The 19,114-nt window shown below is 42.8% G+C and overlaps 1 protein-coding gene across 6 annotated transcripts in view; it reads left to right on the top strand.

Moving 5' to 3' along the window:
• AHCYL2 (adenosylhomocysteinase like 2) overlaps positions 1–19,114 on the top strand; it is a 181,034-nt gene that overhangs the window by 72,351 nt on the left and 89,569 nt on the right. The window contains exon 1 of one of the 6 annotated variants that reach the window (XM_033958569.1): positions 4,528–4,678. The exons of 4 other annotated variants lie outside the window; for them this stretch is intronic. In XM_033958569.1, the coding sequence (XP_033814460.1) occupies positions 4,622–4,678 (57 nt within the window). In that variant the 5' untranslated portion in view covers positions 4,528–4,621. Of the gene's footprint in view, positions 1–4,527; positions 4,679–12,843; positions 12,982–19,114 lie in introns of those variants that run through there. One more of the 6 variants, XM_033958570.1, reaches the window with a different exon arrangement.

Here is a 19,114-nt window from a genome sequence, read left to right as displayed (position 1 = left end):
CCTTCCTTTTGACGGGCTGAGCGGACGGGGCGGGTTCCCCTCCGCACTTTCACAGGAACCCCTTCCTATCAGTGGCCGTCTTCGGTCCTTCCGGGAGGCATGGACCGGGATTACCTCAGACGCTTGGGTGCTCCGGATCGTCTCCGAGGGCTACTCGCTCAACTTTGTGTCCTCGCCGCCGGACAGTCCTCCAAGTTTAGTCCCCTGCAACCGTTCGCAGCTACCGACCCTTATAACCGAAGCCAAAGCCCTCTTGAAGCTTCGGGCGGTCGAGCCGGTCCCCAAGGACCAGTGGGGTACGGGGTTTTACTCCCGCTACTTTTTGGTCCCAAAAAAGACCGGGGACCTGCGCCCCATACTGGACCTCAGGAAGCTCAACAAATTCCTGGCCCGGGAGAAGTTTCGAATGCTATCTCTCCCGGTTTTGTACCCCCTCTTGGGGGAAGGGGACTGGATGTGCTCCCTCGACCTGAAGGAAGCATACACCCATGTTCCGGTGCACCCCGCCTGTCGAAGATTCTTACGATTCCAGGTGGGGGACCTCCACCTCCAGTACAGGGTACTGCCCTTCGGCCTAGCCGCGTCCCCACGAGTATTCACGAAGTGCATGGTGGTGGTTGCGGCAGCCCTCAGGTCACGTGGACTCCATGTGTTCCCTTACCTGGACGATTGGCTCATCAAAGCCCCGACCAGGGAGGGGGTTATCTCAGCGACCCGACAGTCGATTGCCTTCCTGCAAACTCTCGGGTTCGAGATAAACTTTCCAAAGTCTCAGTTGAGGCCGTCGCAGTCTCTTCAATTCATAGGTGCGGTGCTGGACACGGTGCGCCTACGCTCCTACCTGCCGACCCAGCGGTTGGAAACCTTGGTACGGATGAGCCGCCAGGTCTCCCAACTATCGAGGGTGTCGGCCAAGCGCATGATGATGCTGCTGGGCCATATGGCCTCGACGGTACATGTCACGCCGTTTGCGAGGCTACATCTGAGGATCCCTCAGTGGACCCTCGCGTCCCAGTGGCGTCAGGAGTGCGACCCGGTGTCTCGCCTCATTTCGGTAACTCCGCCCTTGCGGAAATCGCTGCGTTGGTGGACAGACTCTTCAAATCTGTCCATGGGGCTATTGTTTCGCACTCCGCCTTTTCGCAAGGTCCTGACCACGGACTCCTCGGAGTACGCGTGGGGAGCCCATCTCGACGGTCTTCGCACGCAGGGCCTGTGGTCGGCAGAAGACCGTCAGTGTCATATCAACGTGCTAGAGCTGCGGGCCATCTTCCTAGCACTTCGAGCCTTCGTTCACATATTGCAGGACCAGGTGGTCCTCGTCCGCACGGACAATCAGGTGGCAATGTATTATGTGAACAAGCAGGGAGGAACGGGGTCATGGCCCCTCTGCTCCGAAGCTCTTCGCCTCTGGGAGTGGGCGGCCTCCCGGAACATCTTCCTCCAGGCGGTCTACATCCAAGGAGAACGGAATTGCCTGGCGGACAAACTGAGTCGACTTCTGCAACCGCACGAGTGGACTCTACACTCAGCAGTTCTACGCGAGGTTTTCGCTCACTGGGGAACGCCACAGGTGGATCTGTTTGCCTCTCCGGAGACACACAAACTACCACTATATTGTTCTCGGATGTACTCGCAGGACCGTCTGGAAGCGGATGCCTTCCTACTCGACTGGGAAGGGAGGTTCCTGTATGCATTCCCTCCGTTCCCTCTGATCATGCGAACGTTGGTACACCTAAAATCGTCCACGGCCACGATGATTCTCATAGCACCTCGGTGGCCGCGTCAGCACTGGTTCTCCCTGCTGCTCCAGCTCAGTGCCAGAGAGCCTCTTCCCCTGCCTGTCTCTCCTTCTCTGCTGTCTCAGAGTCAAGGATCCATGTTACATCCCAATCTGCAGTCATTGCACCTGACAGCCTGGTTTCTTGTTCCCTGACTCCTCCGGACCTGTCTCAATCGGTGAAGGAGGTGTTGGAAGCCTCCCGCAAGATCTCGACGAGGCTTTGCTATGCGCAGAAATGGACCAGGTTTTCCACCTGGTGCTCGTCTTTTCACCTGGATCCGGTATCAGTTCCGGTATCCTCGGTTTTAGAATATTTGTTTCATTTGTCGCGCTCTGGCTTGAAAACCACTTCGGTGCGGGTTCATCTCAGTGCGATTTCTGCTTTCCACCAACCTCTGGAAGGACGCCCTCTGTCACTCCATCCCTTGGTGACACGCTTCATGAAAGGGTTACTCAGGGTTTGTCCCCCTCTTAAGCCTCCGTCTGTCGTGTGGAATTTGAATGTGGTTCTGGCTCAACTGATGAAACCCCCGTTTGAGCCACTCAACAAGTCCCTCTTGAAATTTCTGACTTGGAAGGCGGTGTTTCTAATTGCCCTCACCTCCGCCAGGCGGATTGGGGAGTTGCAAGCCTTGGTTGCGGACCCTCCTTTCACTGTCTTTCATCACGACAAGGTGGTTCTCCGCACCCATCCTAAGTTTTTACCTAAAGTTGTTTCTGACTTCCACCTCAATCAGTCCATTGTCCTTCCTGTGTTCTTCCCGAAGCCCCACTCCCATCCTGGCGAGACGGCGCTTCACACGCTTGACTGTAAGAGGGCGTTGGCATATTATCTTCAACGCACCAGGTCTCATCGGAAGCTTCCTCAATTGTTTTTGTCCTTCGATCCCAATCGATTAGGGCATCCAGTTTCCAAGCGCACTCTGTCTAACTGGTTGGCCGCTTGCATTTCCTTTTGCTACGCTCAGGCTGGCCTTCCTCCCCCGGGTCGAGTCACGGGGCACAAGGTCCGAGCGATGGCAGCTTCGATAGCTTTCCTCCGATCCACTCCGATGGAGGACATATGTAAGGCTGCCACTTGGTCTTCGGTTCATACATTCACCTCTCATTACTGTCTGGACACTTTATCCAGGAGTGACGGCCGGTTTGGCCAGTCAGTTTTGCAAAATCTGTTTTCCTAAATTGCCATCCTCCCACCTGCCCTTTTTTGGTTAGCTTGGAGGTCACCCACATGTGAGAATATCATGCCTGCTTGTCCTGGGATAAAGCACAGTTACTTACCGTAACAGGTGTTATCCAGGGACAGCAGGCATATATTCTCACAACCCGCCCGCCTCCCCGGGGATGGCTTCCTTGCTAGTTATGGAACTGAGGACCACGAGGTGGGATGCGCCCTCTAGTGGGCGAGAAGGCACGCACATGCGTGGTGCAGTGTGCAAACTTGAAACTTCAATCAAGTTTGCTTGAAAAGCTGTCCGCGCCGGGGCTCCGTAGATGACGTCACCCACATGTGAGAATATATGCCTGCTGTCCCTGGATAACACCTGTTACGGTAAGTAACTGTGCTATATGCGCAGAATAAATGCAAAAAAACCCAACAAAAAGTCAAGCCATCAGGACAAGTGGAAGAGATGCCCATTATTCCCGCTGCCAACTAACACCTCCCCAACACCCTCCCGGCAGCAGGAGAGATGCCCAATGTCTCCTGCTGCCAAGAAACCCCCCTCGACAACGGGAGAGATGCCCACGTTCTCCCACAGCCACGTAAACACCACCCCCTCCCCCCGCAGCGAGAGAAATGCCCAATCTCTCCCATTGCCAAGAAACACCCCCCTAGGCAGTGGAAGAGATGCCCACGTTCTTCCACCGCCACACAGGACCCGACCTCTGTGCCTCCAACTCCTGCCATATCCCCCTACCTTGGTTAGTTGGCTGGCTGGAGGCATGCCTATTCCCTCCAGCCAGCTGGTCTGCCTCTTCAAAATGGTGGGCCTTCCCCTCCCCGGAAGGGCCTGAGGCTCTGATTGGGCTGAAAATTTGAATATTGCTTTAGTTTGGTTTTATGGAATAGACTCTTCTAACCTAGAGGGAATGCTGTATTGAATACTGAACAGCAGAGAGCAGTAGCACTTCTTTCTTCCCATGCATGCATACAAATTAGTTTTACAAATTTGCGCAAGTTAGAAAAGGATTTAAGAAAATTGTTGGAGAGAGATTAATTTGGTGAATGTCTGCAGAGTGAAGCTTCCACGCTTGGTGAATTGAAAGGAGCTCAGTTGATCTTTGATGGTATCAAAGAGAAACATAACCAGTTTCAATAAGGTTCATTTGATTTACTGTGAACATCCAACCCCTATAATCACAAGCCTGATAGGTGTACTTCATTAATGATATCAGCATTTTTTTTTTTGTGGGGTGGAGTGGGTACTCACAGACCTTCTATTAAAAAAAATAATAATAAAAAGGCAGCAAACATATAGATTTGGCTGAAGGTAGTACAGAAGTTAATAGGAAAGAATGGGGTTGGAAGGTTTATATCAGTTTGTCCTTCAGTTTGTAAGTTGCTGTAGATAAGAGGCAGTGATTCAGTGCTGAGCAATTCGCTAATGAAAGTGATTTGAATAAAAGGGCTTCTGTGCTTTCAGGGCAGAAGAGGGTGGCGTCAACTTCCGAAGCCCATTGTAAGCTCCTTGAATAGACTAGGAACTTGGCTCCACGCTCAGCAGTGCAGCACTTTAGTGGATGCCGCTTGCATTTCCAAATATTTGTGTTCATTTTGCCTTCCTATTCTTAACTTTAAAAAAAACCAACCCAAAAAATACTTTGAGGCCCGGAGAAATGGAGAGATGGGACAGCAATGTAGGTACCTCTGCTTTCCACATGCCAGAGTGGATGGTAAGTTAAATACAATCCCCCCCCAACGCCAACTACTTTAAGCTTCAGTACATTCTGTTTTAAGAAGTACTTTCTTTACCATCGTTTGTATGGCTTTTTTTTAGTTGCTATCAGTTGAAGTTGTCAAAATATTTTAAATTATCTTCAGTACTGGAAAAATTAATGTTTTTGAATCAAGCAAAAGTCTTAAAATCTGCCTGTTTCTCATACATTTAGATAGTGTTACTGCGGCTACAGTTGCATTGCCTTTGTAGCCGGAGAAATTGTACAATAACTTATATTTGTAGGACCTGTAAGTGTGTCTCCTCAGAGAGATACTAGGGAAAAGAAGCAATGAAAATTTCAATCGTTACTGCCTGAAAAAAATGCTTTGCAATGTATTGCATAGTGAGTTAACTTGATATTTGAATAAAAATGGCTTTGAGTATTAGCATAAAATAGAAACTTTGAATACCAGATGGGAAGTTATGGGCAGTTGATTACTGGGAGATGGGAAGAATTAGAGGCTCCAGATCATTATTTTTTAGGGGGTGGGGGTATAAGGCAGTTCCATAAAGATGGATTAATGGTAAGTTGAGCGGTGACCAAACTTCAAAAGAGATTGAAAGGGTAGACTTGACACTAACACAGACAGTGGAGAAAGATGGAAAGACTGTTGTCAGATATCTGTGGGTGAGTTTACAAAATCAGTAGTTTTTCTGCCAGATTATCCCCCCCCCCTCTTTTACAAAACTATAGTGAAATTTTTAGCGCTGGCTATGGTGGTAACAACTCCAGTGCTCATAGAATTCCTATGAGTGTCAGAGCTGTTGCTGTGCTACTGTTTTGTAAAAGGGGGGGGTGAGGTTACATCTTAACGAACTTGTAGTAGTAGTAGTAGTAGTAGTAGTAGTATATTTCTTGAAGCTCCTTGTAGCGCTTTAGAAATGATTATTTCTAATCATTTCTAAAGCGCTACTAATCATTTCAAAAGCGCTACTAATCATTTCAAAAGCACTACTAATCATTTCTAAAGCGCTACTAATCATTTCTAAATCGCTGTTAATCATTTCTAAATCGCTGTTAATCATTTCTAAAGCGTTATTAATCATTTCTAAAGCGCTACCTAATCATTTCAAAAGCGCTACTAATCATTTCTAAATCGCTGTTAATCATTTCTAAAGCGCTACCTAATCATTTCTAAAGCGTTATTAATCATTTCTAAAGCGCTACTAATCATTTCTAAAGCGCTATTAATCATTTCTAAAGCGCTACAAGGCGAATTCAAGAAATATACTACCCCGAGCTAACAACATTGCTGGAGAACATCATAAATTCCTTCCTGTTTAACAGAAGGAAAATCAGGGTAAATAGTCTTAGAACCTTAAGAAGAAATCTTTCTTTAAAAAGAAAATCCCAAAAGCAGACTTCAATCATGCCCCTATTTGATGCAGTAATAAGAAATGCCACCATAGTTGTGCATTTAATTCTCAGTTGTAGACATTTCCAGTATCTCAGTAAGATTAAGCCTGGATGCAAGTGCCAGGGTGAACATTCCATCTTCGTCTATACGATGGGAGGGGAGGGTATTGGGGGAAGGCAACCTTGAAAAAGACTTGGGGGTATTGGTGGACACAACGATGAAACCAGCGGCACAATGTGCAGCGGCCTCAAAAAAGGCGAACAAAATGTTGGGTATTATCAAAAAAGGCATCACCACCAGAACGAGGGAAGTTATCCTGCTGCTGTATCGAGCGATGGTGCGCCCGCATCTGGAGTACTGCGTCCAATACTGGTCGCCGCACCTTAAGAAGGATATGGTGATGCTCGAGAGGGTCCAGAGAAGAGCAACAAAAATGATTAAGGGCATGGAAAACCTTGCTTATACCGAAAGGCTGGAGAGGCTGGGACTCTTCACCCTGGAAAAACGGAGACTTGGGACATGATAGAGACCTATAAAATCATGAAAGGTATAGGTAAGGTAGAGCGGGACAGATTCTTCAGGCTAGTAGGGACATCAAAAACAAGAGGGCACTCAGAAAAACTCAGAGGAGACAGATTCAAAACGAATGCTCGGAAGTACTTCTTCACTCAGAGGGTGGTGGACACCTGGAATGCGCTTCCAGGTGAGGTGATAGGACAAAGTACAATAATGGGTTTCAAAAAGGGCTTGGATGACTTCTTGAAGGAGAAAGGGATGACAGGGTATAGATAGAGGGGTACTTTACATGGTACTTCAGTATTAGAGCATAAACAATTCAGATGGAGGGAATTTACAGGTCAAGGACCTGAAGGGCCGCCGCGGGAGCGGACTGCTGGGCGCGATGGACCCCTGGTCTGACCCGGCAGAGGCAATTCTTATGTTCTTATGTCTACTTCCTCTGACTTTAGAAAACTTATTCAGTGTTCCGTAGCCCGACTTTATACAGGAAGAGGCGGTCGGAACAGACCATGAATGAGCGAGTTCGCGATTTGCGAACGGTGAATGAGGGGGGAACACTGTATTATAGAGAGCAGGATGGGGAATAACTTAAGATCTTTTAGGTCAGTCTTCTCATATATTTGCTTCAACAGAACATTACATATTAGGATTTGTTTATTAATTACATGTATGTCTGTTGTATGGTTTTATTGTATACATTGGAATTAGGGTGGGTGGGAGGGTGTCAGGGGCTAATGCTATTGTAAAGAACGGTTTAGCGTGGAAGTATTCTACTGGCCAGTTTCAAAAGAGCTTACTGTGGTCTTTTCCGAGCTTCCTGGCAGACTCCAGCTCTGCCGTACAAATGTATTACAAGATAATTAATATTTAAATGAGCACTCCAGGTGATTATCTATTATCACAAGGTGATTCCCTAACCTCGCTGTCCTACATTTGTATGCAAAATTTTCTGGCAGGTCCTGGTCAGTGCCTGAGCGCTGATTGGCTGAGTAGTAAGGCTTGACAGCTCAGACCTGCCAGAATATTTTGCCCCCTCCCCTGACACCCGACACCTGATGCCAACTCCCTTCTGCCGGTGTCATCAAGCAAACCCCCCTGATATTTCCCCCCTCCGGGCAGCAGGAGGGATGCCCACTCCCTCTCACCGCCATCATCAAGCAAGCCCCTGACACACAAGCGCAAACCCTCCTCCCCCGGCAGCAGTAGGCTTACCCAGTCCCTCCCACCACCGTCATGCCCCCAATGATCCCCCCTACCTTGTTCATTAAGGCCGGCCGAAAGGATGCCTACCTTCTCTGGTCTGCAGGCCCTTCTCTTCAAAATGTTGCACCTTCTTCTCCCCGGTGCATCCTGGGATGCGCCCAGGAGAGGCCTAAGGCTCTGATTGGCTTAGACGCCTAAGTCTCCCCCATGACACCAGCCTACATTATAGTCTTGTGAGATTTGCTGCTTGTTTTTGTAGCCTCTTAACTACTATTTAAAATAGCCAAGGACCCTATAAGACCTCTGAGGAAGGCATTTTTATTTTGCCGAAACATAACCTTTGTTTAGTCATTTTTATTGTATGCATTATTTGATTTTTATCTTGTGGATCACTTGTGACTTTATACACCCGTTGTGGATTGTTTTTAGATTATTGATTTTAAATTATTTGGACGCTTATTAAACTACAAACTGATACATCCTATCTTCTGTTCCACAATCTTTTTGTTGTTTGCTGCTTCATTTCCTTTATGCTTTTGGAGCTATTTGGATTTTGCTTGGTTTGGGAGTTTTTTTTAATATCCTGGTATGTGCAGGGTAGTGAGTGCCATTCTGTTGTGTTTTGCGCACTTGATTATTATTGTAGCTGCAGTATAATGGGGCATGGGTGCATTACAAAGGGACCTTCTGCTGCTTGGGGCAGATGTATTCTGCATTGTTCTCTGGAGCACCTCTTTTTACTGGTGAAATCACTGACTAAATTCAGTTTTCTCTACCTCTACCTGCTGGTAAGAAGAGATAAAACCAATTTGTGTAGAATGATATCACTGACTAAAGAAAAAACAATATCTGGTAAGACACTTTTTCTTGGGGGAACTCCCTCAGACTCTACATGTGTGAAAACTCCTTTGGTTTGGATTACCATATTTGTGAAGTCCAAAAAGAGGAGACATGCCCCTGCCTTGCCCCACCTCTCACCAGCCTTGCCCTGCCCTGCCCCACCCCTTCCTCAGTTTTGCCTCTGCCTTGTCCCACCCCCTACCTTTCACCAGTCTCACCCTGCCCTATCTTTCACCCATTTCCTTAGTCCCCCTTCCCATCTTCTGTACCCTTTTAATGCTTCTCTCTGCCTCCCTCCATCCCTATCCCATGGGTGCTTCTCTCTCTCTCAATCCCCCCCATGGGTGCTCTCTCCAACCCCCCCTCAATACTACTACTAATCATTTCTGTAGCACTACTAGACATACGCAAGTGCTGTACATTGCAGGTACGTTTCTCTTTCTCCTCTCTCTCTCTCTCTCTCCCCACCCTCTCCCCCTCCCTCCATAACTCCCTTCCCCATGGGGTTTTTTTCTCTCTTGCTCCCCCTCCCTCCAATCTCCCTCCCCCCAAAAAAATATTGAAGTTATCTTTCTTTGCTCTGCAATAATTTTTCTCTTTGATGGAGGGAAGAATTTTTTATATACATTAGAGCCTCACTTATGTGATGTAAATGGAACCGATTCATCAGATAATTCAGAAAAAGTGGATGAAGAGGCTTATAGAATGTGTTTCAAATATTGTTTATTAATTCCATTCAGTATCCTACTAACTGTGCTATACCTGGACATGTGCTTATACTGTACATTCATAATTTTCCAGCGATCAAGCCAACCTACACTGGCAGTGAAATCAAAATAATCATTAAATTCCTTTTGAAAAAACAGCTTTTTTCTTGCAATATACCATATATACTCGAATATAAAGTGAGATTTTTGGTCCAAAAAATGGCCCAAAATGGGGGTCTTGGTTTATATTTGGGTCAGCGCTGACCTGCCCCCCTCCCAAACCTGTTGCAGGCCTCTGCTGGGCCTGCTGTGAGACATGGTTGTCTAGTGATGGGCTGGGACAAAGTCCTTTCCGACTCTTAATAATCCCTTACCAGATTTATAAGCTGCCACAATCTTCTTTCTGAAGGCCTCAGACAGCTCTTTTGATCTCACCATGGTGTTCACTCTCACCACAGCAGTCATGAGCACACCAAACTAAATGTCTTGAGGTTTAAGTAGGGCAAACCTCCTTCAAAATGCTGAGTAACGATGTTCTAATCATGTTCTAAGCACCTGATGTGATACACCTGTGTGTGATTTGAGCCACTTTAAGTGGGAGGATATGTTGGAGTGTCCTAATTTATTCCTCAGTTAGAATACATATTTTTGTGGATATCTTTTGTTTCATGAATAAATCAAGGAAAATATTTGTTGTTTACCTGCAATTACATCACTTTCTTTAACAGAGATTAAAAAAAAAAAAAAGATTTGCCATCGATATGTGAATATTTCTTAAGAACTGAAAAAAATGCTTGAGTACCTGATTTAAACCGCCTAGATATCTTTGATAGGTAGTATAAAAATATTTCATGGAGTGTCCTAATTTTTTCACACGACTGTATAACCTTGAAAAGGCTGATGCTAGAGTCAGAAAGTCATGTATAATCATGAAACATAAAGAATGAATAAAGAGGCCAAGTAAAGCGATTAGGAGGGATTTCAAGCGCTCACTGTTGTACTGCCAAATGAAAAAGTCGCGGCATACAACAATCTTGCGAAGTATCACCGGTCCCTTTACATTACATTACGGACTTCTATTCCGCCTATACCTTACAGTTCAAGGCGGATTACAAAAGAGCTAACTGGACATTTCCAGTGAAGTTACAACGGTTTTGGGGTTTTTTTTTGGTTACAAGGGAGGAGAGGTACCTGGATAAATTCCGGAAGAACTTGCAAATTAGATATTAAATTGACTGTACGTTACTATGTGATATAACAAATAGATTACAGTTAGAGTACAAATAAGATTACGTTACATTTCAGGGATCTGAATACTTGGTTGGTGTTTTGGGGAGGAAGAGATTATTTAAGTGGAGGTTTTGGGGGAGAATTTATCTAGGAGGAGGGGGAAGGGTTGGGTTAAGATATCTGGATAAATTTTTTGAAAAGTAGGGTTTTGATATATTTTCGAAAAGTTTTGAAGTCGCCCATTGCCGTCAACAGGTTGGAGATGGAGTGGTTATGTTTTGCTGCTTGCGTCGCCAGAAGGTTATCAAACATCTTTTTGCGCTGAGTGCCCTTGAGTGGAGGGAAGGCAAAAGGGTTCGGTGTTCTTCTTTGTCTTGAGGTGAGGATCTGGTTTAGGCAGTTGTTTAGATAGGAGGGGGGGCGGAGCCGTTTAATGATTTGAATAATAGACAGTAGAATTTGAATTGAATTCGTGCTTGCATAGGTAGCCAGTGAGAGTCTAGGAAGGCAGTTGTAATATGATCATATTTTCTCAGGGAGTAGATTAGTCTGAGGGCAGTGTTTTGTATAGTCTGAAGTTGTTTTATCATGTTGGCAGGACAAGGTAGATAGAGGGAATTGCAATAGTCCAGTAGACCTAAGACTAGGGATTAGACAATTAGCCTGAATTGTGCTGGGTCGAAGAATTTTCTTATTTTACGTAGATTTCTCGTGATTAAAAAAGCTTTCTGGGATGTTTTATTGATTTGGGACTGCATTGTGCAGCATCTGTCTATCGTTACTCCTAGGAGTTTGAGTTCGGGCTGTATTGGGTATTTGGTGCTTTTAATTTTCAGTTCTGTAATGGTGGGAGTTTTGCCCTTTTCGAGCAGAAGGAATTTTGTTTTATCTGAGAGTTTAGTTTCAGTTTGTGGTCTACCATCCATTTTTTCACTGCATCTAGGGTTATTTCCAGTTTTGCTGTAGTGGTGGGCTCTGATGGGTCGAAGGGGAGGAGTATGGTGATGTCGTCTGCGTAGCTGAAGGATGTAACATTTAAGTTATCTAAAGTGGCTCCAAGGGAGGAAATAAAGAGGTTGAAGAATGTAGGTGATAGAGGTGATCCTTGTGGAACTCTGCATGGGTTGGACCATGGTTCTAATTTGATATTATTGGACTTTACCCTGTAGGTTCTTGATTTGAGGAATCCTTGGAACCAATTGTAGACCTTGCCTGAGATCCCAATGGCGTCAAGTATCTGTAGCAGTATGGAGTGGTCGACCAGGTCAAATGCTGCGGAGAGGTTTATTATATCGTTACTTTTATAAACCTCTTATTGTATCATTTCATTTTACTTTTCCTATTTATATACTTTATTATGCTAGTTCATTTATGATATCGTTATTTCGTTAACATTATAGTACTTAGCTCGGGTGTAGGTGCTCAACCCGGCCACTTGAAAACTGAGAATGACGGGAGATTTCCCTCATAATCGCTTTACTTGACCTCTTTATTCATTCTTTATGTTTCATGATTATACATGACTTTCTGACTCTAGCATCAGCCTTTTTTTGGATGATAAGAGTGTGTTTCACAAGTTAGTAGAAGGGAGTATTTGTATAACCTTGAAGCCATTGAGCAACCATACATAGGCAAGTCATCTTTTGTGAATGTAGAGGTACTTATTTCTTGTGACCTTGGGCAAGTCACTTAATTCTCCATTGCCACGGGAATAAAATAAGTATCTGCATATATGTGAACCACAAAAAATTATCTGCATATATGTGGACCACAAAAAAGTGGTAATCAAGTCCTATCTCCTTTATTAAGGATCAGAAGTTGCCAAGGTTACTTGGACTTTAGCTGTTTGGGTGATCAAAGCTGAAAAGGGTTGTGTTGCTTACTTCATCCTAACATGAAATTGTTGTACCGCAACACAGGGATAAAGAGAGGAGGATAAGAACGGCTGGAAAGTTAGTGAACCTAATTAGCAAGTTAATTATAGCCCACTAGAAAAGTGTAACAGTTGTTTAAATAAGCCATTGCTATGCATGCACGAATAGGACCATGTTAGAAACTGCTGTTAACAGTTTAGAGGTCAGCAGTAACTCTGTAATTAGCTCTGTTAAATAAATAAATAAAGGCATAAACAGGAATGCTCATTAAATCTCGGGGTTCTTTTCTGCCAAATGGCCTGTCGGAGGTCCAGCTGGAAGATGAGGTAAGCATAACCAAAGAAAGGAGAAAAAAATCCTCATTCGGGTTGGAACCAGAACAGGCAAGATTGCAGAGGCAGGATGTATAAATGATGGGGCTTGCAGTTTCCTGGATGTGGAAGGACTATGAGAGGTGTGTCAGAGGCTAACATGCTGAATAATAAAAAGAAATATAGTTTAAATGGAAGTTCGGGAGCTAAAGCCCAGGTGAGGTGCCATCCTGTATTCCTTTTTCTTTTCTTCGACTCGAACATGTGCTTGTGAACTAAATACTGAAATTGCTGTAGCTCCTTGCCCCAAATATATCAATATATAACTTAAATCATTGTTGCTTTCTAATCTATCCACCTGGTGGCCTTTACTAGGATGTTCTGCATATGCCTGTGATGAAGCTTCAATTTCAGTTGGTGTCTCTTTCGCATAAATTGCACTGACTTCTGATTAGATACCGGATTAAGTTTAGGGTATGGTGTCTAGTACATAAGGCTTCATATGGTAAGGCTCCAAAACAACTGATATCTTTTTTTAAAATGTATTCTAGATAATTTTATTGCTACACAGAGTAACTGTAGCTTTAAAACTTCAGTTTCCAACTGTTTGTAGAGTAATTACGAAGAGTCAACTAGTACGATCGTTTTCTTATCAGGCAGTTCAGATGTGGAACAGTCTTCCTTTAGAAATAAGAAGCCTGAAAATTTGCATATTATTTTTCGTAAAGTTTTAAAGACCTACCTTTTCTTGATGTTTTATCTCTTTCTGCAGTAATTAAGTGTATGTGCTTCCCTTAATGTAGGGTTCTTCTTGTTGTAATCCACTCTGAATCTGAACTGAAAAATAGTGGAATATGACTACTGATTGGATGCTCAGTATTGAGTACTTTGAGCACTTTTTACCACTCTTTCAACGATTAAGGCAATAGTACCTCCCTACTTTCTACCATACAGAGCTTATAATGTGTACGGAAATGTTCACATTTAGATGCTTGTGAATGCACACTATATGGGGGTGTGGGTTTTTTGTATCGGCAAGTAGGCAGTTGTTCCTAGTCGTCCATTACTGTGAGTACAGAAAACTTTGATGCTCTGTGAAGGTACTTGAGAGTATGTATGTGAGATGCGCAGGTGAATGCAGGTGAATGATGGGGTGGATGGTGAGGGAGTAGAATGTACCTGCCCTATCAATATGCTGTTTTATACGTTTTACAGTCTAAATTTTGTGGTTCTCATTGTAGTTAACAGAAAGAATAATCTTCCCAGCCTCACTTAGCTGTAGTGCTGGAGATTTCCGACCAGATCAGCTGCTCCATGCCAGTGATGTGAAGAATTTTCCTATTATGAGAAGGTTTCCCTAGATTATCGGTGTTAATTTATCCTGTACCAGCATTTGTTCAAGGATTTTTACCAAGTTTCAAGTTCAAGTTTAATGGTTCTTTTGATTAATCGCTTAATCATAATTCAAAGCGATGTACAATTTAAAATACATTCAGTGGGGAAACAATACAATACTAACTTTAAATAATAACATAGTATTAAAAATGGTTCAACATATTCGTAACATAAGGTAAAAAAGGGGTGTGAAATACAATTCATGATAGAAAAGTAGAACAAAAAAGGGAAAAAAACATGAGGAAGACAAATAACAGTATAATATAATAATTAAAACATCGGTCTAAAGATTAATGGATTAAATACCAAAGGCGTCTTTAAAAAGGAATGTTTTTAGATTACTTTTAAATTTTCCCAGATCATGCTCATTTTGTAGAAAGATTGGAAGGGCGTTCCAGATCTGTGGGGCAGTAACTGAAAAGATAAATTGCCGTCTTGTATTGATGATCTTAAGCGAGGGAATGGTTAGTAAATTTTGCTCATTAGATCTTAAGGTTCTACTTTCCTAAATTCACAAACAGCTTGAAGTTTCTGGCTTTGGAATACATTGTAGCCTCAAACATTAAGTACTACAGAAACTCCAGCTTTTAAACGGTTGCCCTTACTATAAACTTTTTGTTGTGGAACAATTCTTTTAACATACATTGCCATAATTAAAATGTACAGTACAAGCAATTAATCAGCTCTGGTCTTAGAGAACGTTTTAAAAACTAATCTGTACCAGTGGCAAAATAAATGTTGTGGCTTATTTGAAAAGCAGTCACAAGTTATTTGTGTGTAATGACCTCCCTTAGGCAAATAATTATGTAACATTAAAAGTAAATTGTAGAGTGGGTTATTTAATAAGCATTGTTCAATAAATTAACAACAATATTTGACTCAGAAATAAATAGTGGAAGAATGTGACCAGATTATATTTTTATTATACATTAGGTAGAGAAATACTACTAGTACTTATTTCTATATCACTACTGGACATACGCTGTATATCAAAACGTAGAGACTGTCCTTACTCAAAAGAGCTTACAGTATAGTCAAGACAGACAAACTGGCCATGTAGGTATATCTATACACAGCTTAGGCAGGGGAATTACAGAGGGAATGATAAGACAGATACTGGTGTTTAGCCATGTAGGGGAAATTAGAGTGGGTTGGAATTTGGAATTGAAAGCAGCTTCAAAGAAATATGAAAGACTGGAACCCATGAAATTGCAAAATTAGTACAGCCAGTCACTATGCATTTCAGTTAGTATCTAATGTCAGACTAGAGACTTAGTTCCGTGGAGGGGCATAATCAAAATGTATGTCTAAGTCCAATTTGGGCGTATGATGCGAGGCCCCCCCCCAAAGATAGCAGTGGGAAAATGCCCATTTTCGAAAAATGTGTCTAGAATTTTTTCCTCCCCCCGAAAAATACATCTAATATATATAAATATATTTTTTCTTTTTAAAAATCGTCTATCTGAACGTCCAGACTATTGTTCATCCAGACTGCCAGGATGTCTATCTTTATACCACATTTTCGACCAAAATTTAATCTAAGTCCCAAACATCCAGATCAAGACCATTTGGACATGGGAAGGGCCAATCTTGTGATGAACATGCAACCCAGACATGGCAACAGAACAGTGGGGCACCTTACAGGGCACTGCTGTGAACTTCACAAAAAGGGTACCAGATAAACATCTCACCAGAACGCCCTTATAGGTTATGGTGAGCCCTCCGAAACACCTCCAAAAACCTCTATACCCACCTGTCTACAACTCTAATAGCCCTTATGACGACAACCTCAATAGCCCTTATGGCTTGCAGGTGGCACTATATAGCAGTAGAATAGGGTTTTGGGGGGTTTGGTGGGTGCACATGTTCCACTATAAATCTAGTGGATAGAGTGGCTTATGGGCCTGGGCCTCCTCTCTATGGTTCACTAGCCCACCCCCAGGCTAATAAAGACACCTGTGTGCAGCTCTACTAATCTTTCCTATATCATGTGCTGATGTTCTGGAGACAGGTATGTACTCTTTTATTCTGATCTTTGTGAGGGGGTGAGTGAACACTGGGGGAGTGTGTGGGTGTCTTTGTCTCTGCAGTGGTTATCTGGTCGCTTTGGATACCTTTTTGGCACTTATACCTTGTTTTACATCATCTAACTCGAACGTTTAAGTTTCGTCCAGGATGTCTAATAAAACATTTGATTATCTCTGCAGGATGACTAAGTCTAATGGATCATCTCAACTCATATTATGCTGTTCAGTGAATATAAGAACAGTGGAGTTGTCTGTTGAACTGGTTTTTGTCTCTAGCTAACGAGAACAGTGATAAGTTGGGTCACTTTAAACATAGAAACATGATGGTAGATAAAGGCCAAATGGCCATCTAGTCTGCCCATCCACTGTAACCATTATCTCTTTCAGAGATTCCATGTGCCTATCCCACGCTTTCTTGAATTCAGACAGTCTCTGTCTCCACCACTTATGGGAGACTGTTCCATGCATCTACTGCTCTTTCTGTAAAAAAGAATTTCCTTTGATTACTCTGGAGCCTATCTCCTCTTAACTTCATCCTGTGCCTTCTCATTTCAGAGCTTCCTTTCAATTGAAAGAGACTTGACTCGCATGTATTTACGCCATGTAGGTATTTAAATGTCTCTATCATATCTCCCCTCTCCGGCCTTTCCTCTAAAAGTATACAGATTTAGATCTTAAGTCTGTCCCTATACACCTTATGATGGAGACCACACACCATTTTAGTAGTGGAACTGAAGCTGGTAGCAATTCTTTGAGCTGACATATGTCTCTACCATAATAGAGTGCTTGTTATCCCATGGGAAATTTTACATTAGGATAACTGTCTACAAGGTTTGATAGGATTCTCTAGGGAGGAAGTCTTCTAGTCTGGCCTTAAGAGTGAAGGGTTCTCACACATTTTAGCATTTTTGCATCAGTTCTCGCAGATAGTTTGCCATTAGATGAAAAATTGTTAGAACAGGAGCAGACAATGATTCCAACTTGGTAAAAGCCTTTTGTAACTGGACAGCATGATGATAACAAAGATGAAAATGCAAGTGATGAGTTAGACAATACTACTTCTAATGCAGATGATAATAATAATAGTGATGCTTAAGTATTTTTTGCTATATGGAAGTTGAGTTCAATCATTTTTATTGAAAATTTTTATACAGAACAATAAGGCAACAATGACCAATACACTGAGCAAATAGTAATACAAACGATACATTTTGGTCTATCATTGCCTTATAAGGAAGCCAAGGTAGGAAACGTCCTACCAAAACCATAAGTAACGAAACCAGGAAACCTGGCCAGACGTGTAAAATGCGTGTATTGACAAAAATCAGATATGTTAAGTACAGTATCTCCTATTTGGACAATAATATCACTTCAGAGAGACAGAATCAGGTTCGCAAGGGGCTGCAGGGAAACATATCACTTTAAGTAATCTCAAGAAGGGCGAGTAGTGGCGACCAAATTTTCTTGAATCGACACAGAAAACCGCGACGTTCAGCTGCTATACGTTCATACTTAGCATAAAGACATATTGTATTCCACCATTCATTATGAGAGACATGAGTGAAGTCCTTCCAGTTAGCTAATATAATACGAACGGCAACCAACATCATGAGTTGAAGTATTGGGACTTTATCCCGAGGTATGGACATAGAAGAGGCTGTCAAACTAATCAGTAAAAGCGGATAGGATAATGGAACATCTATATTTAGTATTGTACCTATTTGAGTCCAGACATGTCGCCAATAAGTCTGTAATAACGGACAATCAAATATCATATGTTTTAGTGTGCCTATTGATGATTTACAGGACCAGCATAGAGCATTAGAGTGATCTTTTTGTATTTTAAAGAGTTTATTAGGCGTCCAATATACTCTATGCACCAAAAAGAAAAAGGACTGGTATAACGCAGCTGAACTAGTACATTTATATATGTACGACCACATCAGTCTCCAATCATTATCCTCAATAACTATATCCAAATCCTCTTGCCAACGAGGTTGGGTAGTGACTATGGAAGACTGTTTAGAACTTTGAAGTAGTTTATACCAATTAGAAGCTTCCTTTTTTTGAAATGTAAATTCCAAACAATGAGTCAGAAGATCAGGTTCTACCCAGTTACACTTTTTATCATTAAGCAGGTCACGAAATGCATGCTTGCTATATGGAAGTTGTATTTCAGGCATTCCCTTGATTATATAACCCAATCAAAAGACTGATTTGAAGGAACTTTTTTTTTTTTATCATCAGACTGAGCAACCAGTTTTCTGCTACTGCAGTTGAACCTTTTCATAAGAACATAAGAAGCGCCATCTCCGGATCAGACTTTCGGTCCATCAAGTCCGGTGTTCCACACACGCGGAGGCCCTGTCAGGTGTACACCTGGCGTAATTTTTAGTCATCCATATCCTTCTATGCCTCTCGTAAGGAGATGTGCATCTAGTTTGATTTTGAATCCTAGGACGGTCGATTCCAGCTGTGCTGGATTAATAACACTCAAGCATACTTGCATGAGTGACAGTCATTTTCAAAAATTAGTTTTACTAAAAGCAAATTGGATTGAATTGTAGAGCAATAAAGTTGTTGAGATAAAAAATGTTAGCAATAGTTGCATTCATTGTAGTTGCAGTACTTTTACTTTTAATTAGGGCTGCATTTTAATGCATTTTGAACACAATTAATACTTTAAAATTTTAAAGCATTAATCACACTAAAAACATCACTCAATCCCTCCTTCCTGTAGCAGGTCTGACATTTGTGCTCTTCCTCAGCCTCTGCCAAGGTACTTTAAACTTTATCTTGTTGACAGCAATTCATATAGCTTGCTCTGGGGATGTCTCTCTGCCATGTCACTCCCTGCTGATGCAACTTCTGTTTACTCAGGGTGTGATACGGAGGGCCAGTATGAATCGCTGCCAGCAAGGTAAAGTT

This window comes from Geotrypetes seraphini, chromosome 9, assembly GCF_902459505.1.
Source record: "Geotrypetes seraphini chromosome 9, aGeoSer1.1, whole genome shotgun sequence".
Taxonomy (NCBI): Eukaryota; Metazoa; Chordata; class Amphibia; order Gymnophiona; family Dermophiidae; genus Geotrypetes; species Geotrypetes seraphini.
This window is presented reverse-complemented; position numbering and strand designations above follow the sequence as displayed.